Genomic DNA, 23,775 nt, shown 5'->3' with positions numbered 1-23,775 from the left:
CCACCCAGGGTTTGTTGACTTATCAAATTAATACCTATTAAATATTAAAAATTTAAACTCTCACTCAAATATATTTAAAATTAACAGAATCAATTAGTTTTAATAATAAAATTATTATTTACCTATTAATCTATTAAAAATAATAACGCTTTATCTCATTTTCTTTTTTAATTTAAAAAATTAACAATTTTTTTAGGATTAAATTTTAAAAAATCACCTTTTCCCCCTTTTAGGTTTCATTTTCAACCCTCCAGCGTCTTTTCTCCTAGATCCACCATAAACGTTCCCCCGGCCTCACCGCCTAGAGACAAAGACCACTTATTTAATGAACCAATAATTGACCCCTAAAATAAAACATATTTTCCACATTTGTATCACTACAGTACCAAAAATTGGGCCCCAAAATGAAAAAAGCCATGACAAGTAATTCAACAGCTGCTTGACTAGTTGTTACATCTTCCATTCTTTCTATCTTAACTTCAGAGTTATTTCGCTCATTAAATTAAATAACGAATTTAATATGCACATACACCATTTCATGTAATTCAGATTGTCTGGAAGCCCTTGTATTCAAAGGACGAAGATATGCAATTGGGGGTAGGTTAATTATACATTCTGCAAAATTTTGGTTCCGATCATATTACTTGTAATTTTGATTTTGTACATAGATAGAATATTTCATTATATATAACATGGCAATGAAAAAACTGATGTTTAAAATGTCAAAATCAGAGTTTATAGATTAATTTAGAATTGGATTTATCTTTGGGTAAATCAATTCGAAACAGAACCAGACTAGAAGTGAGAGATGACCATCAAGTTGACATGATTAATATAATATTCCATTGCCTTGTGAGGGTAAGTTTGTTTTGGCATATATAGGACTCAAACTTGAATCTGTTATAAAATTATACGTATACACTTGTAATATATAATTTAGATATGTATTATCATATGATTAAATAATTTTAAATTAAAGATAAATTAATATTTAATCACATAGTGATATATAATTTATATATTTAAATTAAGTATAAAAAATATGTATGCATAACATTACTCTTTTATATAATGTAAATGATAAGAAATTTTGCTAGCCAAATTTTATTTTTAATTGGATGATTTATCTAATTTATTCAATGTTTATTATGCAAATGAATTATTATTTTAATTGGTTATATAGATTAATTTTATGTTTTCTAGCAATGAGGCATGAGGGAAGGTTTCGTGTGGTCCATTATACATTAATTCAGCCAAACCTATCACCAGCCCGCATGGCACATGCGTGTTGGGTGCCAACTGCTTAGTTGCGCGTGGCCGCTTGGTAGGTTTTGACTTTGGGCGTGCCTTTTGGCGGTTGCTTCAAATTTTCCTTCCGGCTGATGAGATTAAGATATGATCATATGATGATAAAAATATCTATCTGTTCAATTATTTATTTAAATTATGTTTTTATAGTCTATTTTCAAATTTAATTATTTACAAAATCTTAGGAAAACTGTTGTTTTGTTAGTTTAGTATATTTCAAAGGGATTAATTTTATTAACAATTTTTTTTTATAAAAATAAATTATATTAATGTTAATTGGATTGTTTGTTAGAGGTGACATGTGCACAAATCTCACCAACCACAGCTGATATATTTTAAGATTCAGACAGTGATGGTTTAAATTCGAACATTAAATTCTGGTTTCCTTTTTGAGAAACCGGCCAATTCCAGTTTCAATATCACATTTACATTAAATATACATGTCATATCATAAATTTAAGAGCAATACTATGTGTATCCACTTTGGGTACACAAATATATACACACTCATATGTATCATCATATAATTGATTATTATTTTATTCTTAATTCAAAATTATCCAATCACATAATGACACATATAAATGTGTACATATTTATGTATCCAAAGTGGGTACACATAGTTTTATTCTAAATTTAATAACTTAAAATAGTTTAAGTTTAGCCAAAAATCGAAAAAAAATAATTAGACATATCATCGCTTACATTTTATTATATTCATCACGTATACAAACATATCATCAAATCTATAAACAAATAAGATTAAAACGAAAAAAATAAAAAACTGATGTTAAAACTTTATGAAATTCAACATATCTCATGTTAAAAACATGTGAAAGATATGAAATAATTATAACACAATTTTTCAATACACAACCAAAAGAATTCGAGAACGTATTTTTTTAACTAACTATGATTGGAACATTGACAATGTTTTAATGAATATGTTAGAGCCCTTAAAAACCATCATCGATCAATGCTCTGATGTGTATTGTCCCACTCTTTGTTTACTTTTATATTCTATGGTAGAAATTAGTGATATTTAAAAGAATATATAGATATCATAATGTTTGTTAAGATATTTCCAGAGAAATGAAAGAAAATTTTTTTAAATATTAGAAAAAAAACATCTTTACTATTTGCTATTGTCATAGTTCTAGACCCTAAGCTAAATTACTAAGAGTGAAAGTTTTACTAGAAATTATAAGTGAAAATTTGTTTGAGCTTATCTTATAAAATAGAAGATTTAAGATTTTTTTTTAACTTGAAATATATAATATTTATAAAATTAAATATGAAATGACTTCACAAATTCCTAACCCAAAGGTAAGTTCAGGGGATTTATTCAAATATAAGTCGCGTTTATGGTTTCTCTTGCACAAATGTAAGAAACCATGTAAGTCAAAGTTCAAATTATACTGATGGATCATTGTCCAGAAATAATGAATCAAGAATGTGACACATTCGATATTCTAAGTTGGTAGAAAGCACATCAAGTCACTTATCATATGTTTTCTGTCATAACACATAATCTACTAATGCCTCTATTGTCAACTGTAGTATCAGAATAAACTTGTAGAGTAGATGAATGCATATTTGATCACAAGTGATGCAATTAACACCCTGATATGGTCGATATCATAATGTGTATGAAAGATTCAACGATCGTTGAATTCAAATTGTTGAATCATGAAGCAAAAGATACATTTGAAGATTTCAATAATTTGGACATTGAAAATGAATAAAAATTATATAAATAAAAATTTATATATTATATAAAGAGTAACATTATATATATAGATAAATTATATAAACTTTTATATACAACTTAATGTAGTAACATCTGATTGGTGATATTGAAGTGAAAGAAAAAGTAAACAATCACATCACCTAATTACAAGTTGTCATATCAGATTATACAAAAAAATTTATATAATTTATTTGTATGCATAATTTTATTTTTATATAAATTAATTGATTTGTATTATTTTTTATTTTTTTCTATCATATAACCACTTTAGTCCTCCACAAGTAAAAGATTATCAATAAAATTTTGAAGTTGTTCTCCTCGGTCCTATTAATTTGAAAGTAAATACAAATTAATTTTATTTAATTCTATAATAAAAATATTATTTTTATTAATAAATTAACAGATCAATTTGATAAAAACCTATAAGTTATCTCATTAAAGATATGACATAACATGACTTCCTAAAGTGTGGGTTGTATTGCGGGTCTTTAATATATGACGAGTTAGCTCAACCATTAAGACTTACACTGTAATAGGTTTTTGCTCAATATGATAAGTCAAACCGAGACTAGCACGGCACAACACAACCCGACCTACCTTGGCTCCTTAACATGTCATTTAGAATGAAAAGGATTAAAATCATATTAATCACACAAGTTACAGCTTCAAAACAAATAATTATTTCAGTTGATTGGGAGACTGGCTTGATAATTATTTAGGTGGTCTCATTTACAATTTTTACGTTTTTTATGAAATTTTGAAAGTGTGTTTATAATAATTTTCTGATAAAAATTTTTAAAATGAAAATAGAAAAATTTTGTTCACTAATTATAATACAAAATTTAGATCAAAATAATAAAAAAAAAAAAAACTTTATACAGTTTTCTTGTTGACACTATAATTTATAGGGTTCAAAATAAATCGTTGGTAAATTTTGGCAATAAAAAGAACAAAAATATTAAAAATTTTAATTAAATTAATCTATCAATGTCTTGAATAGTTTTTAAAATCAAGGCAAATTTAGTTATAAAGATAATTTAAAATATTAAATGAAAACTAAAAATTGTTCTTTTTTTTTTTTTTAAATACAAGATTGGGGCAAAGACCCAAAAAACTAACATATAAATGGAGATATTAATTTAAGTTTGAAGTTTCAATATTTTTTACCAACAAAATTCCTTATAACTTCATTATTAGTAGACCCTAATAAAATATCAATTTATTAAATAAATTCAAAAAAAATTTAGACATCTAATTTACAATTTTATTTGCTCTTTGAAACACATATACAAACCTTACTTATTAATGTTCATGATACATATTATTGATGTCTCTATAAATTGTTCAACCCAATTTACTAAAATATTTTGGATTAATTCAATGTTTAGTTTTTGAATTTCACATCCGTTTTTCTGATTTAGGGTTCTTGAACATGCCATTTTTGAATTTTATATCTGTTTCTTTATTTTTGTATTTTCTAGGCCTATTTTCTTATGTACTTTCTGAATTTTCGTTTGATATTTCAGTTTTTTCATTTTTAAGTTATTTCAACGTTTAGTTTTCAAAACTCAAATCTCTTTTTTTATTTTTGGTCATTTTAGGATATTTTGACTCATACTTTTCAGATTTTCAATCAATTTTTTGATTTTTCACATTCTAAGGTATTTCAACGTATAGATTTTAAATTTCAGTTCTGTATTTTTTTTATTTGTCATTTTAAGATTTTTAGACGTGTAGCTTTTAAAATTTCATTCATTTTTTAATTTTTGCCATTTGAGCGTATTTTTATATGTATTTTTTGAATTTCATGTCAATTTTTTTGTTTTTATCACCCAAAGGTATTTCAACGTTTAGTTTTCAAAATTTATAGTGGTTTTTTTTTGTCATTCTAGAATATTTTCACTTGTAAGTTTCAAATTTTTGAGTGATTTTTCAGTTTTTGACATTTTAGGATATTTTAACATTTTAGGGTTTTTGACATTTTAGAATATTTTAACATTTTAGAGTATTTTAACATGTAAGTTTTCAAAATGTAACTTATAAATAAATTAGTACTTTTATTAATCTTTTAATTTTAATGAAGATTTGAATGAAAAGCATTAAACAAATCATATTAATCACACACCTAGAGATGTCAAATTAGTTGGGCTACGAAAGCACGCTAAAAAGGCATAATTCAGAAGGGCACAACTAGTTATTATAGTGGGTCGTGTTGCAAGCTAGGCCCAGTCAGGCTTGTTACTGTTTATCCGCTTTTTAAAATCAATAAAAAAAAAATGTTTTTGTCCATTGGAGTTTAAAATTTTTTATTTTTTTTTCTATATAAACCTACACTCCCCCACTCTTTAAGCCACACATATCCAACATAATTTTTCAATCTCTCATTCTCTTTCTACATTTTCTTCTTTCAGACCTATTCACATTTTACATTTTCTTTATTCAATTTTAATATTTCAATTTCTCTCTACATGCTATTCATTCAATTTTTTTGTGTTTGGTTTTTAATTAAAAAAATAATTATTTAAGTTTACTAATGTAAATTTCCTTTCAAATTAATACAACTAAGAATCGTAAATTACAAGTTAATCCTCTAAATCACATTTTGTTTATATTTTCAAATAATGTAAAATTATTTTCTATTACTAATTATCGTATCTAATTAAAAAGAAAATTTTATTTTATCGATATCATTGTGATGGACTTGCTTTCTCTAATTACGTCTTTGCAGTTTACTCTACAATTAAGTCGGGATAACTGTATTTCATATGTTCCTCTAAGAAGAAGAACTGAGTAACCAGAGCACATGCCCCTCAAATAGTATTACTTGTAATTTTTGTTATACTTATTACTGTTACCATTCCCTTTATGTCCATTAACAATATTTTTTTTGTTTTTCTAATTTTGTTAATTATTGTTTTTTATTAAAATATTTTCATAATGAAAAAACTTAATCTGTTATAAATGGAAAATGTATGCAACCAATCGAGATGATTTCACTTTTGTAGACTCAATGGATAATGAATTGATGCAATGTAGACACTATAACATAAACACCTTACGCAATTTTTGTTACAGTGTTTATACTGCACCCATTCTTGATCAATTGATTCTACAAAAATGAAATCGTCTTAATTTTTTGAACGTCATTTTCATTTAGAACATAACAAGTATTTTCGTTATTAAAATATTTTAAAGAAAAATAATAATTAACAAAATTGTAAAAGCAAAATAGAAACTAAGTTATTAATAGACATAAATGAAATGGTAGCAGTAGCAGGTATAGAAAAAATATGAGAGACACTGTTTGACGACCACCCACACAAGTTATACAGTTCTTCTTCGTAGTTGAACGTATACAAAATAGTTATCCTGACTCAAGTGTCAAATAAGTTAAAAAGAAATAGTTAGATAATACAAGTCTATTGCGGTGTCACCAATAAAATAAAAAATTTCCTTTAATTGGATACGATAATTAATAATATAAAATAATTTTACATCATTTGAAAGTATAAATAAAATGTGATTTGAAGTATCAAGTTACAATTTCTAATCCTCGGTCGTATTAATTTGGAAGAATATTTTATTAGTAAATTTAAATCATTATTTTTTTAAATTTATTATTTTATTAATATAAAAACAAATCGACCTGTTTAGGGTACAACTTGGCAGGACCCTATTTACATAAAGTTATACCGTGGGCCTTCTTGTTTCTGTGGGCTATAGTCCAACACAAAGGTTGGGTGACTGTGTAGGCTTTAGGCTTGGCACTACCTGCAAGCCCAATAGGCTACAATAAAACTAGACCGATACACCCCACCATAGTCTCTACCAAAAAGTTATCTAGGCTGACTTTAAAATATTTAGTTAACAAAGGTACTAACCTATTTATAATAAGATCAAAACAAAAGTTTAACTAGTTGTAGATCATTTGCTAATACATAACCCATACCCAGTATTCTTCGCTATAAAACAAAGCCACTTAGACAGTCGTTTGTTTGGTTGAAGATTGGGATGTCTTCTTCTGAATGGTAGAAGGAGCATCACAAGGAGGCATGTAAGCTGGGGGCGAAAGCATAGATGTCTCAGCGGTTGGCCCATTCTTCACTATAATAACGGTATTCATTCCCCAAGTATAATGTTTATCAAAATGACAATGCCACAGCCACACCCCTGCCCAAATTCATCATTCATTGTTCAAATTAATATGTATATATATACATTATTACAAATATTCAATTTAGAAACGAAATATTAAACCATAAAAAATAGACTTTTAATCACTATTTTCCTCTTATTAAACTCATAAATTTATTTATTTTTAACAATAATATAAATAATTAATCATTAAAATAATAAAAATGAAATTTATGACAATCAAATATTTCTCTGATTGTTATTTTCCTCCCACTTCCCACTTATTTTGTTATTATTATTTTTTTCGGTGATATCTTACTACTGAAACCAAAATTTGAGTGAAGAGCAAACATACCAGGATTAAGTGCTTTGAATCTAACAGTAACCCATCCTTTTTTGGGAAGGGTAGCAGTATTGACAAGGGGTGGATCAACCAGATTGTAAGATTCAGGGTCCTGATCAAAATCAAAATTGCCATAACCAGATCCAACCACGTAAAAGCTATGTCCATGAAGATGCATGAGATGATTGTCTGATGCATTCAAAACATTGGATGATTGAAATATCATCTCCACTTCTTCACCGTATTCAAGCACTTTCACCTTCGTCCCCAGCAGCGATTGCGTCGTGTTTATGGTATCCGATACGAAATCGTAGAACTCTAGAGGATAGTCCGGAAAATCCTCAGTATAAAATCCTGTCATGTTCCTGCACCAATTAAAAGGTTTATCATTTTTGTTACTTTTGCAATATTCTAAGGACAGTTTTACTCGAGACTAATATTATACGTATCTATTTTTAAGTATACAAATAACTCATTTACTTAATGACACATATCAAATATGTATCTATTTATATAATTAAAATAGATACGTATAGTTTTATTGTTTAGTAAAATTATCTTACTTATAATATGCTTCAAGGACATCTGCCCAAGGGTTCACCCAGGTGACATTATTCAAGCTTGAAGCTGGACTGGGAGTAAGACTTCCTGATTGATTGTTCGTCAACTGGTTTTCCGCGGCCGCAATGTACATTCTAGTAGTAATATTCTTGGGCACATCCTGAGCAGTTAAGCTCCTTTTTCTGTTTCTGAAGCTGATTGCGGCATTTTCATCTTCAAAATCAGGAAGAGAAGTGGGAAACTCTATGGTTTCTGGATCCTGTGTGTAGTTTCCATCGATGTATTGGAGAATAGCTGTGACATTAAATTTGCTATATGCGATGAAACTGGCTTTGCCAGAGTAGGATTGTCTGGCGGCAATATAATATTGGCCACCCAGAGATTTTTGGTCTGCCGTAACAAGAACGTCCATGGTTTGTCCAGGGCCAATGACGATGTAGCTTGTGAGAATTGGCTTGAGGTATGCAGCATCCTGTGAAACGACTGTGAGATTATGCCCAGCAATGGCAAAAAACATTTCTGCATTCATCACTGCGTTCACTAGACGGAGAAGATACGTCTTCCCATAATCGACCATCCAATGATATGTGTGCTCTGTTAACATATAATTCATCAAACACACATTTGTAAAGGCTACACAAATATTTCTTCGTTTTATGTGGATTATTGTGTATACCTTTAGAGCATTGGGCGAAATCTCCAAGTTGGCCATTGATTGTGTAAGCATCCGACTTGGGTAAATCTGCTCCTGTTTCTAGGTCATAGTCGACTAAGAGATTGACATCTTGGATATACCAAGATCCTGAAAGAACATAATAAAAACACCCAATCACATTATAATACATTATTTGTCTATCTAATTACATATTCAAAAGTATTTGTAAATGAAATGCGAAATACCAAGTATGAGAATTTCTTCAGCATAAGGGGGAGGAAACGGATAGGTGGATCCTTGTTGAGGATAAATGACAATGGCGCCATGAACAGTGTTTCTTGTCCAATCACTGTGAGCATGCCACCAAAGGGTGCCTTCTTCATCAGAAAATATAACTTGATAGGTGAAATTTGTCCCTGGTTTTATTGCACATTGTGTAATGTATTCAGTACCATCTGACCATGGATTTCTTGGCTGCCTCACCCCATGCCTGTTAAATAGAAATTTCACACATAATTGTTTTCGTTATATTTAGAAATTGTAATTAAAGATTTAATATTAAATGGAATCTAAAGAGATAAAATATATTTTTTATTGGACGCAAAGTAGCAAAACTCTTTTTAAGTCTCTATTCTTATATCATTTAAGATATATATATATGTGTGTGTGAAAATGGAAAAAAAAAAAAAAAAGAGATAAACCTTTGTTTATGTCTATTAATTCTCACAAATTTTGCCCCCTCCTAGACACATTAGTGGGTGGGGTATCTCTAATGCGATCTATCGGGTCCAAGGCATGTTATCTTTCATGTTGAGTCAGCTAAAAATTTATAAAGCCCACTGCAAGACTCTAACAAGTTGGTCTACGGGCTTTTTATTAAATAAAATTTTTAAATCATGTTTTCTAATTAAAGAAAACATGCTAGGAAATTTAATTGTGATCAGAAGAAAAACAAACTTATTTATAAGGCCAAAAGACTTACTCCCACCCAATGTTTAGCTCATTCTCAAACCAATAATCATAGGATTTTGAAAACTCAAATACCCACTCCTAATCAAACTTTGGTTGAGGGAAAATTTTTAGTTTTTAACCCTAGAAGAAAAAATATGATGAATTTAGAGTTTTTTTTAAATATTTTTTAAATAACAATTTTATCTTGATAGTAATAATAAAATTTAACAGATGGATAGGTATTTAGATTTTCGATAGTTAGCAGGTAAAAAGTTGGGAAATAGTCATTTGACCTTATTTTCAATTTAAAATCACGTGATCACTTAATAACATACATCAAGTATATATTCATTTGTATACTCAAAGTGGGTACACATAATTTTATTATGTGTATATATATTTGAACTATAAAATTATATTTACAAATAATAATATATATTTGTGTATTAATTTATCTTTAATTTAAATATATTCAATCACGCGGTGAAAAGAAATTAAACAAAGAAATGTATCAACTCTATCAACTTTTAGAGGGCGTTTGGTTTAGATAATGTTTTATTACCAAAACAAGGAAATTACCTTGAAAATATATTACTGAGAAGATTACTGAATATAAATGGTTACTACGTTTGATAAAATTTGGTAAAAATAGATGGTATAAATAATTAATGTATTTGATTAATGGTAATAAAAGAATACTAGTAAATTTTTTTACTTAAATGCTCTTGAATATAATTATTTTTAAATATTATTTATATTATTTTCTATACTAATTAAAAATAAATTTATTTTTTCTTAAAAAATTAATAAATAATATTGTAATTATAATAAAATCAAGATTACATTGGCAATATTTTAATATTTAAGGTAAATGTGATAATTAGATTATCACCTATATTACCTGTCACATCAACATTGGTAATAGAAAATTATTATAATATTTTATTACTGACAAACCAAATAAGGTAACGTAAGTAATAAAAGATAGATTACCAAAGTAATTTTTTAAAAACTCCGATCAAATGGCCCTTATGGAAAAAAAAACATTTATGAAAACTCTAAATTAATGTTTCCAAAACTTTCATCCCAAAATAAAAAATAAAAAAATTATTTCATATTATTTTAAATCATTTTCCCCTTGTCTAGTATCTAATTTTATATAGAATAATATTATATGTATAAATAACAATGTATTATTATATAATTAAATAATTAAAAATTAAAAATAAAATAATAATCACTCCATGATAATTATTGTTTTAATATAATATATAATAACTGAGAAGAGAGAGAGAGAAATAACCAATGGATTGTGAGTTTGTAACCTCCTTGATTATGGACGTTAACGAAAACAGTATCGCCTTTGTGAACATAAAGGGTTGGCCCAGGAAACTGGCCGTTTACCAGCATCCTTTTGTTGGTGTTGCACAGCCTGGTCAAATTTTCCTCCCTAAGCTACATATCATCACAAGACAAAACAATTATGAAGAAGAAGAAGAAGAAGAAGAAGAAGAAGTCACAGGAAGATCTATGCATGCATACAAATATGTATGAATACAGAGATATCAGTCATTCAGCCATGTCCTTAAAGCAAGAATAAAAAGTGAAGATCAATGAGTGAAAGCTAGCTCTTACAACAAAGTCATGGTAATGAACTTCCGCTTGCACCAAGCAGACCAGCAAAGCTAATCCACTGATTACCACCAACTGTTGAAGAAAACCCATTATCTTCAAAGCACTCGTATGCTCTTGGTTGCCTTAAAAGCCTCTTAGTTAGGTTTCCTTTTATGGCTATGAAAAGGCCAAAAGATATTTTCCCACCCAAAGTTTGTTAAAATCTCTTGATACCTATTAAATATTAAAAATTTAAATTTTCACTCAAAGATATTTAAAATTAATCGAATCAATTAGTTTTAAGGATAAAATTATTATTTAATTATTAATATATTAAAAATAATAATATTTTATCTTATTTTTCCCTTTGATTTAAAAAATTAATAATTTTTTTAGGATTAAATTAAAAAAAAATCGTATTTTCCTCCCTTTAGGTTTCATTTTCAACCCTCCAGTGTCTATTCTCCTAGATCCACTCTGTAAACTTTCCCCCGGCCTCTCCGCCTAGAGACAAATACCACTTATTTAATGAACCAATAATTGACCCCTTAAATAAAACACATTTTCAACATTTGGACCATACTACAGGAACAGGACCAATAATTGGGCCCCACAATGAAAAAAGCCATGGCAAGTAATTCAACAGCTGTTTGACTAGTTGTTATATGTTCCATTCTTTCTATCTTAACTTCAGAGTTATTTCGCTCATTAAATTAAATAACGAATTTAATATGCACATACACCATTTCATGTAATTCAGATTGTCTGGAAGCCCTCGTATTCAAAGGACGAAGATATGCAATGGGGGGTAGGTTAATTATATATTCTGCAAAATTTTGGTTTCCCTTATATTACTTGTAATTTTGATTTTGTACATAGATAGAATATTTCATTATATATAACGTGGAAATGAAAATATGATGTTTAAAATGTCAAAATCAGAGTTTATAGATTAATTTAGAGTCGGATTTATATTTGGGTAGATCAATCCGAAACAAAACCCAACTAAAAGTAAGAGATGATTATTGAGTTGACATGACTAAGATTTCATTGCCTTGCAAGGGCGAGGTTATTTTGGCATATATGGGACTTAAATTTGAATCTGTGATAAAATTATGCATACATATTTTTAATATATAATTTAGATATATAGATAATATGTTATCATATGATTGAATGATTTTAAATTATAGATAAATTAATTTTCAATTATATAATGATATATAATTTGTATACTCATATTAAGTATAAAAAATATGTATACATAATATTACTTTTTTATATAATGCATATGATAAAAAATTTTGCTCGCTAAATTTTGTTTTTAATTGTATGATTTCAATTTCGTTTATCCAATTTATTCAATGTTTATTATGTAAATGAATTATTATTATAATTCATTATATAGATAAATTTTATGTTTAATTAAGGAATAAATGAAATTATTTATTAAGTATTGTATGCAGAAAATCAGATGTCATATGATTAGTATAATTTTAATTAATAATAAAATAGTCACAACATCTTTGTGAGATTAATCATGCAAATTCAACACTACATTCATGCAATTAATTAAACAAATCACAGTAAAATTCTTACACATATAGGTTATAGAATTTTTGAAATTAAAATATTTAAACATTTAAACAAACCCGATGAGTCATAGTTAATGTTAAATTAATTCTAAATTCGATCAATTATCAATCAGATGAAATTGGTCTTCCTTTTCCGTATATTTCCAAAACAACGATATTTTAATGGAAAGATTGTTGTGTGTGCATTGGGAAAGGAGACCTAGTCTCCTTTTATAGTAGTTTATTTAGTCTTTCCACCAAAACTCCAATAAATTTAATAGCTTACACTTGCATCTTTACAACCCAGATTTCATTTATGAAGTATATGGGATATTTAACAAAATTGACCATGGTATACCTATCCGACAAAATTCATTGGACTATATATTTACCCAAGTTTTATTAAATTAAAACAATATTAATGTTTGTCCACTTCAGAAAATTTTTTAACACCTTTATTATACCAAAATTATATATTAAATTTCTTGGGATCACATATAGTAATATGATATCATTGTAATTAATCATCGTAAATATAATAAATTTATTTCACATGAATTTTGTCATTCTTGAGCCAAGCCAACTTTGGAAACCAAGTTAGCTTGATTTAGTTCCAACCCTAAGTATAACAATATCAAGCAATTAGTAAAGGCTATTAATGAACAATTTGAGTCTTCATATAAAGTCTTTGTTAGTGCTCTTATGACAAAGTTATCATATATAAAGCTTTTACTATTAATGAAAATAAGTGAAAATGCACATACAGTAATACAAGGAAAAAAGGAATGTTATAAGTTTAAAGTTTGACTTAAAAAAAAAGGTAATTCAATCTCATTTGTAAGTTACAATTCTAATATGGTTGATATTTGTCATAATATTTGGTCGATTGATTATGATTCTATAATTTATGTTTCAAATCCCTTGCAAGGTTTTTAAACAAAAAAAAAAAGAAGCCAATGGCCATTAAACAATGCATCTATTTAAGAAACAAGATCTATTTACATATGGAAGCGGTCAAAATATACAAATTAGTTTTAGATACTGGTTTGTATTAGATTCGGAGAGGTTATTTTATATTCTAAGTTTCTTTATAAATTTAATTTTAATTTCAAGGCTTGCATATTTAAACATTCGTTTATATTTTATGAAACGTCATATAGTTTGTTTTATAAATCTGGCGCTATTAGAAATGGGAGACCATGGCATGATTCTATCAAGATCAATCTAACGCAACTAAGCTTAAAATATGTGAAATTAATTCGATGTTAAGCATATTATTTTTAGGCCGAAGGACTTATTCACCCCTAAGTTTTGATGCATTCCTAAAGTCAGATTCACGAAGCTTGAAAAACTCAAACTCTCACTCATAAGCCAATTACCATTAAAATTTTATATTAGAGATAGAGATAAAATTATTATTTTATCAATAATATTTTTAAAAAATAAAATTCATTATATTTTCTCTCATAAGTTTTAAAAACTAACAACTTCACCCCTTTCTAAAGTTTTCTAAATTTGAAAAACAACAATCCCCCCCCCCCAAAACCTAAGGTTTTTTTTTTCACCCCTCCACCACTCCAATAGCGACGACCTCCTTTCTCCACCCTTAAACATTGGTCTATGCACGATGGAGTACGATGACCTCCCCTCTCCAGATCTCTTCATTAGAAATGAAGAGATCATTCTCTTCATCTTAACAAAGAGACACAAAGACAAAGAGATCTATAGAAGGGAGGTGATGGTCGATGTTTTAGAGTAGAGAGGGGAGATCGTCGTTGACAAAGAAGAGAAGAGAAAAACCTCAGTTTAGGGAGAGGGGAGAATGTGATTTTTCAAAGTTAGAAAACTTTAGATAAAGGTGAAATAGTTAGTTTTTAAAACTTAGGAGAAAATATAATGAATTTTATATTTTTTTTAAATATTATTAGTAAAATAACAATTTTACCTTTGCCTCTAATAGAAAATTTTAACTTTAGTTGGCCTATGAGTGAGACTTTGAATTTTTTAAACTTTATGGATATTACTTTGAAAACACATCAAAACTAAGGGCTAATGGTCGTTTGGCCTTATTTTTATTGGTAGTTATTGAATTAATTGTTGTTAATTGGTCATTAAAAGAAGCATTTCCCTTATTTATCAATGAACAAATGAAACATGTTTGTGAATTGGAATGCTGGTTGCAAGTAGACGCTGATAGTAATTGAGTTTGGTGAATCTGCTATGTTTTTAATGAACAGATGAAAGAGACACACAGCTACCATTCACCTGACCCACCACCGGCAAGCCAAGCTAGGTCGTTCGTGGTCAGATCCTTCACTGACATAATTTAACGATGAGGACCAGACGCCAGAGGTACATTTAAGAAAGAAAGGGATGTTTCCGGAATGACAAAAAATAAAATTTTGTACCACCAACTTTAATGTGTAAATTGTGTGGTACGGTTTCTTCTCCTCACATGAATTTTTATGCCCAAAAGGACTAATTTCCACACAAATTTGAGTGTAATCGCAAAAACATATCACGATGGATAAAAAATTTAAACACTTATTTATAAAATAAGTGTCATCAAATTTTTCAAATAGAGATAAAGATAAAATCATTAAAATTTTTTTTCGTGCCTAGACAATATAACAAAGCGTCATCCTTCGTTGCTTCTTTCTAATTTGGATAATATTTTTTTTTATATCTGGACAACGAAGGGTTGTCCTTCATCATAGAAGATTATCACTTCTTCCTAATCAGTGGCCAGATTCTCTAAGTCATTAGAGGTGAAACCTAAAAAAAGGGGGGAGTGGATTTTTTTAAAGTTTAATCACGAGGGAAAATAATATAATTTTTTAAGGTTTTAGGGTTTAAGGATAAAATGATGATTTTACTCTTGTCTTTAACTAAAAATTTTAACAACAATTAATCTATAAGTGAGTGATTGAATTTTTTACCTGTCATAAGTGTATTTTTCAAGTTAGATTAATGTGGCTTAGAAGATTGTTGATGTGTAAGTTAAAAGGTTAATGATAGGTTATTGGCTTTGAAAAACCAAAGTTTGCAATTTTCATCGTCAACATTGCGTTTGAATGTAAGAACTTTTAGAATAAGTGTAAAAGCATTATAAAGTAAAATTCAAATTCTTAAAATTTTAATGGTGGATACAAGGTGTGAGCAAAAAAACAAAATTAGAACCAGAACTGTGAGTATCTAACTTTCGACTCTAGTTTATATTTAGAATCGGTTAATTATGGATAGGTTTTAATTCTAATTTTATAAAACCATCTAGTTTTAATTTTGGTTTTGATTTCATCCTACAAAAAACCAGAATTGGAACCGGAATCTAAATATATAAAGTTCAATTGTGATAAAAAAAATACGTGAAAGTGGGATAGTTTAGTTAATAGTTATTTAATATTTGAATCGATTTATATTTTATAATCTCTTAAAAGCAATTTTTTGATTTAGACTAAAAGACTTGTTCCCACTCAAGGTTAAGTGTAATTTCAAACTCCTACTCTTTAGCTTTTAGAAATCTAAAATCTCACTCATAAGCAAAATTTTATTTGTTAAAGATTAAGGGCAAAATATTATTTAAAAAATAATATTAAAAATTAAAGTTTTATCATATTTTTTCTCTCTCAGTTTGAAACCTAACATTTCCCCCCATCCAAAGTTTGAAAACTAACACTTCCTCCCATCCAAAGTTTAAAAAGTAACAATTTCACTTTTAAAGTTTTGAAACTATCATAAAAAATGACAAAGTTTACCATCTCTGATCGCATTCATCCTCCAACCACCACTATCTCTCCCTATCAACTTATTCTCACCCATCGATTAAAACAATTAACTTTGACGAAGACAAAATCATCTTTGTTGGAGGACATCACTATCGTCGATGGGTGAGAACAACAAGGCAGAAAAAGATAAGCTGAGAGAAAAAGTCAACACGGATGGTTTCAAAACACTAAGAGTGAAATTGTTATTTTTAAAATATTGTATAAGGAAAATTATTAAATTTTTAAACTAAAAAAAAAATACAATAAAATTTTAGTTTTTTTTATTCTTTTATTAGATAATAATTTTATCCTCAATATTATTTAAGTTTTTTAATAAAATTTTACTCGTGCATAAGAATTTAGATTTTTAAAAATAAAAAAATATGATTTGAGAATTGCGCTTTACCTTAACTCCTTTGACTTATTTTATAAAGTTTTGTCTCCGAATCCTGAACCGTCGCTTTCTTCTAGCAAGGAGACATGAGGAAAGCTTTTGTGTAGTCCATTGTACAATAATTGACCTAAACCTAACACCAACCGCATTGCACGTGCGTGTTGGGTGCCAATTGCTTAGTTGCGCGTGGTCATTTTGGTAGGTTTTGATTTTGGGCGTGCCTTTTGGTGGTTGTTGGAGGCGACACGTGCATCAGTCTCACCAACCAAAGCAGATATATCAGTGATGGTTTAAGTTGGAACGTTAAGAACCGCCTTTGCAATGGATTGACTACGACTAACTGAAAAATAATTATTATTTCCCATATAGGGGATAACTGAGATAAAATATAATAATAATTTTTTAACAAAATATTACAATAAATTGAATAAAAATACCCTTCATATCATAGAATATAAATTCTAGTTTCTTTTTTTAGAAACCGACCAATTTCAGTTTTAATATCGAGTTTATATTAAATGTGCATGTTATATCATGAGTCTAATAACTTAAGATAGTTTGAGTTTAGCAAAAGATCAAATAGGAAGAATTAGATATATCATCACTTATATTTTGTCATCTCTATCACAGATACAAACATATCGTCAAATATGTTAATAAATGAGGTTAAAACGAAAAAAAATTAAAAATTGGTGTTAGAACTAGGTGGAATTCAATATATCTCATATTGAAAACATGTGAAAGGTATAAAGTAGTTATAACACAATTTTTCAATATACAACCAAAAGAATTCGAGAACGTATTTTTTTACTAAATATGATTGGAGCATTGACAATGTATTAATGAACATGTTAGAGCCCTTGAAATTTGTCATCAATCAATGCTCAGATGTGTATTATCCCATTATATGTTTACTTTTATATTCTATGGTAGAAATTAGTGATATTTAAAAAAATATATATCATAATGTTTTTTATGATATTTCAAGACAAATGAAAGAAAAATTTTTTAAATATTGGAAAGAAACATTTTTACTATTTGCTATTGCCACCGATCTAGACCCTAAACTAAATTATCAGAAGTAACAAATTTATTAGAAATTATAAGTGAAAATTTGATAGAACTTATCTTATATAATAAAATATTCAAGATTTTTTTTACTTGAAATTTATAATATTTATAAAATTAAATATGAAATGATATCACAAATTCCTAAACCAAAGGTAAGTTTAAGTGATTCATCCAAACGTAAGTCGCGTTTATAGTCTCTCTTACACAAAGATAAGCAACCATGCAAGTCAAATTATAATGATTGATCATTATCCAGAAATAATGAATCAAGAATGTGACACATTCGATATTCTAGTCTGGTGGAAAGCATATCAAGTCACTTATCATGTGTTTTTTACCATGACACACAATCTACTAATACCCCTAATGTCGACTGTAATATCTAAATAAACTTTTAGTGTAGGTGAATGCATGTTCAATGATAGGTGGTGCAACTAACACCCTGATGTGGTCGATACCATAAGGTGTATGAAGATTCAACGATTGTTGAATTCAAATTGTAGAATCATGAGGTAAAAGTTATATTTGAAGATTTCAAAAATTTGGACGTTGAAAATGAATAAAAATTATATAGATAAGAATTATAACTTGTATATATATATATATATATATATCATATAAAGAGTAACACTACATGTAAGGCTGGATTCGAGGCAAGCTTTTTCGGGCTCGAAATGAGCTTAACTCGAACGAGCTCGAAACGAACCTGTTATAAGCGAACACGAATACGAACACGAGCCGAAGCAAAAATCAAGAAACGAATGCGAGCCCAAACCCGAACAGAGGAATGCTCGGCTCGGCTGGCTCGGTGAGCTGATTTGAGCTCGTTATTAATATGTTGGTTGTAGCTTGGCAGTATTATATATGGCTTCTTATGCGTTGACTTTGTATTTTGCAGCAGCTATATAAAAAAGTTTGTTTTGCTTTGCTGGCTTCTCTTAAAATAAAAAACGTTGTCGTTTGGAAATTGGAAGCAATTAAAGAAACTAAAGCAACAAACCTAATATTTTTTTTGCTGTTCTTCATTCTTCTCTGTCGAAAATATTAGTCGAAACTAAAATACGCCGACAAGGTTTTCCACTTTTCTTCTTTGCTGCTCTGTTTAATTATCTATCAAACACTTAAATTTTTACTTAAATTAAGTGTTTAAGTGTTCTATTAGAGACAAGCCCGAGTTAGGTGCGAGTTGAGCACGAACACTTAAATTGTAAAGCGAGCCGAACACGAACATAAGTTTTGATGAGCTCGGCAAGCCTGAAGCGAGCCGAAAATCGAGCTGATTAAAAACAAGCCGAAAACGAGCTAAACAGTATTCGGGCTCGGCTCGTATCCACCCCTAACTACATGTATAGATAAATTGTACAAACTTTTGTGTAACTTAATGTGGTAACATCTAATTGATGATTTTGAAGTAAGAGAAAAAGTAAACAATCACATCACCTAATCACAAGTTGTCATCTCAGGTTATACAAAAAAATTTAGATAATTTATTTGTATGCATAGTTTTATTTTTATATAAATTAATTGATTTGTATTTTTTTTTTAATCGTGTAACTACTTTATTTCTCCATAAGTGAAAAATTATGAATAAAATTTTAGAGTTATTCTCCTCAGCTTTATTAATTTAAAAGTGAATATAAATTAGTTTTATTTAATTATTTAATAAAAAAATTATTTTTATTAATAAATTAACAGGTTGACTTGATACACGACTCCCTAAAGTGTGGGTTGTGGTACTGGCCTACGAGCCAGCTCAACCAACAAGACCTACACTATAATAGGTATTTGCCCAATATGATAAGTCAAACCGAGACTCGCACGACATAGCACAACCCAAGCTAGCTCGTTAACATGTCATTTTGAATGAAAAGGATTAAAATCATATTAATCACACAAGTTACAGCTTCAAAACAAATAGTTATTTCAGTTGACTGGGAGATTGGCTTGATAATTATTTAGGTAGTGTCATTTACAATTTTTCCTTTTTTTACGAAATTTTTTAAAATGTATTTATAATCATTTTCTGATACAAATTTTTAAAATGAAAATAGAAAAATTTTGTTCACTAATTATAATACAAAATTTAGATCAAAATCAAATAATAATAATAATAATATGCAATAAAAAGAACAAAAATATTAAAAAGTTTAATTAAATTAACCTATCAATGTCTTGAATGGTTTTTAAAATCAACACAAATTTGACTTATAAAGATAATTTAAGACATTAAATAAAAACTAAAATTGCTGCTTTTTTTTTTATATATACAAGATTGGGGTAAAGACCCAAAAACACTTACACATAAATTGAGATATTAATTTAAATTTGAAGCTTCAATGTTTTTTGCTAAAAAGAGCCCGTACAACCTCATTGATAGATCTCAATAAAATATTAATTCATTAGACAAATTTAAAATAAATTTAGACAATTAATCAAGAGTTTTATTTACTTCTCGAAATATATATACAAACTTTATTTATCAATTCTCATTACACATATTATTAACATCGTTAAGGAGTTTTAAAAAAAATCCTCTAATCCGATATACAAAATGTATCAGATGAATTGCCACTTTAGAATAACACCCAACTTTTGTTTCCCTTATCAATTGGACCTATTAAATCACGTCTAGCGAATTCAAGTCCAAACCCAATGAAATATTTTAGACTCAGGCTGTGGGCTGCCTATTCAGGCCTCAATTTTTTGTTCAGACGAATCCACTAAAATATTTCGGGCTTTCGATTTGTTTTTGGCATTTCCATGTAACTTTAAAACCTACAAAATATACCCCTATAACTTTTAAGTTTAAATACTTGATAAATACACCTCTGTCTACAATTAATCATCAAACTCTATCTGACCTCAAATTTAAACAACCCGACTCTGATAATTTCAAGTTTCACCAGAAACCCTAATTTTATTCCTTCCAAAATTGAATTTTTTAGCCAAACAATTAGGCCTTAAACTTGTTCGACTCAATTAGCATTCCTAATTTTTTTAATCCAAACCTCATAGGTCTTGAATACTCCTTATTTTATACAAATCCTCCTATATTTTTTTTCACTTTTCATGAATTTCTTGTTGTCACGTTTGATGTTCAAAACGGTGAAAACAATAAAATGTTGTTTTATCTATTTTTGGGTGCTAAGCAATTTGTTGAATAATCTATTCACGAGAAGATTTGGTGGGATGTCCAACAACTACATGAATTACATAGTAAAGACCGAAAAAAAAAAAAAAAGTAAATTACCATTTTCCCACAAAGATTTGCAAAAATACTTTCCCATCTCTCTAATTACATAAATCATACTTTTTATTTAAAATCAAACTTTATTTATTAAAAAAAATAACTTCGTAGGGGGAAAATAGTAATTTTTACTTAAAATCCTATGAAAATCAATAATGTGCGTTATGTCCGTGTCAAGAGTGGTCCTGTTGTTAATGTAACCCTTGTACACATTATAATGAATGCCTCATCGAGGTTGTTTATGGCAGCTTTGATTTTAGCGAGTGAAAAGTGGGTGTAAAAATCGAAGGCCAAATGACTATTTCCCACCCAAGGTATGTTGTAATGTCAAGTTTTCACCCTTTAACTATAAAAACACCAAATACCCACTTATGGCCGGTTAAATTTAACAAAACCTTAACTCCTGAAAATTTAATTTCATTTTCCCCCCTAGAAGTTTAAAAACTAACATTTTTTACCTAAGCTAAGTTTGAAAAGATTGTATTTTCCCCCCTAGGATTTAGTTTCCAAACCCTTTCATTTTCTCCGGTGCCATCGCCGGCCGTCTCCCCCTCCCGAAGGTTTCTCTTCCACTGACGGCCCCTTTCAACTCCACCCCAACCCATCCAACGTAGAGAGACGTTGTCTGGGAAGAGAAGACGATCATCTTCCTAGATAAAGATGACTCGTCTTCCCAGAGGACGACGAGTCATCTCGTCTTAGTCTGGGAAGACAAAGTCTTCGACTTTCTCGACGAAGTTCTTTATCTTCGTCTTCCCAGACGAAGACGAAGTCTTCGTTTTTCCCGACGAAGTTCTTCATCTTCCACGACTTCTCTAACGTCTATTGGGCGTCTAAATAGGAGGAAAGAGATCGTCGGAAGGAGAAGATGCTTCAGGAAGGAGAGGCCGTCAACAATGGAGTTGGAGATGTCGTCGGAGATTTCAAAACGAAACCCTAGGGTGAAGCTACGATTTTTTAAAACTTAGGCTGAGGAAAAATTTTAGTTTTTAAAGTTTAGGGGGGCAAAAGTAGATTCTATTTTAGTTTATTTTTAATATTATAGAGAAAATAACGATTTTACCCTTACTACCGTTAATTTTAACTACTCATGAGTGGGTCTTTGGTGTTTTCATTGTTAAAAGATAGAAACTTGAGATTGCAGCCATGGTTTTAAAAACCGGATTGGACCGGCCGGTCTAACCGGTTGGTCCGTGAACCGGCACTATAGCCGAGCACTGTTGAAGGATAAATCGTTTTGGTGTAAAAATTAGATTGGATCGCGATTGAACCGTCGGGTCTCTCCTGAACCGTGGTCCAACCCGGTTCTGCAGAATCCGATTCATAGCTTCATATATAAACACTGTTTTTCTTCCTCTTCCTTGTAGTGCACGTAGCGCAATCTCAATTGCTGCAGCCGACGAATTTCACGGTCGAATTTCCTGTTCCTTGCCGACAACGGGAGTTGACAACGACCGACGACGACGCTGCCGCCGAGATGTGCTGGTTTGTAGGCTCACAAGGCAGCAGTTTCACTGCTATATTTGCAACGTTTGACGGCGGCTTCTCCGGCTCAGATAGTGGCTGACGACGACGATTTTTCGTTGCTGTTGTGAACGGTCACTTCTCAGGCAACTACGGGAAGCTGATGTTTTGTAAGGCTTTGAAAACTTTTGGATCAATTGCTTAATTAAGGCTAGGAAAACTTATTGAAAAATTTTCAAATTTAACTGCATGCATGAATTTATGTTTGTAGTACAGTGAGTGTGTTTGAAAACTTTGTACAGTGAATGCGTGTATTGTTTTCAAATTTAAAACAAACCAGTGATCCTTGGTTTATTAAAATCATAGGTCAATTTATATAAACAAATATAAATTTATATAAACAATTTATATTTTACACACAATATAAACTTTACTGTGTAAAACATATGTAATTACTAATTAAACGTAATTTTTTTAGGTTTTTACATAAAACCGGTCCAAACGGTTCAACCGGTCCGATCGAAACCAGTACTTAAAACGGTTTTTATCCCGATCCGATTTTGAAAACCTTGATTACAGCATACCTTGGGTGGGAAATAGTCGTTTGGCCAAAATCAAACGATGGAGATAAGCCACAAGATTGGTTGACTTGGTCGTTGAAGCGGAAAATAGGACCCAAAATGAAGTCCCAGCAATGCTGGAGCCCTAGTCCTTGACATGCCTTAGTCGTCAGAATTTTAACAGAAGTACAAGAGAAGGTACAACAAAGCTTAATCCCACACTGGCAATGATGACTAGTATTGATGCACTTTCATTCTTTTGCTTTATTGGTTGCAAGTTTGTCATCAGAGCCGATGATAGAGGGTTCCAGTTAGGATTAGGGTTGGTGAGATTTTTGTATCTGTTGACTTTGAAGATTTCAAGGCCATTCAAGATGGCATCATA

General features: G+C 29.3%; 1 protein-coding gene across 1 annotated transcript; it reads right to left on the bottom strand.

Moving 5' to 3' along the window:
• Positions 1-6,917: 6,917 nt before the first annotated feature.
• Positions 6,918-11,478, bottom strand: LOC123228568 (putative laccase-9). Its single transcript, XM_044653970.1, has 7 exons — positions 11,338-11,478; positions 11,006-11,157; positions 8,997-9,241; positions 8,773-8,898; positions 8,099-8,690; positions 7,548-7,900; positions 6,918-7,228 (listed from the first exon to the last, which is right to left on the bottom strand). Exons 1-7 carry the CDS (start codon positions 11,425-11,427, stop codon positions 7,038-7,040), a joined length of 1,749 nt encoding a protein of 582 aa, XP_044509905.1. The 5' UTR covers positions 11,428-11,478; the 3' UTR covers positions 6,918-7,037.
• Between the last annotated feature and the right edge of the window lie 12,297 nt (positions 11,479-23,775).

The sequence above is a fragment of the Mangifera indica genome, chromosome 11 (genome assembly GCF_011075055.1).
Source record: "Mangifera indica cultivar Alphonso chromosome 11, CATAS_Mindica_2.1, whole genome shotgun sequence".
NCBI lineage: Eukaryota > Viridiplantae > Streptophyta > Magnoliopsida > Sapindales > Anacardiaceae > Mangifera > Mangifera indica.
Note: the sequence above shows the minus strand (reverse complement) of the source record. Positions and strands in the feature narration are given on the sequence as shown.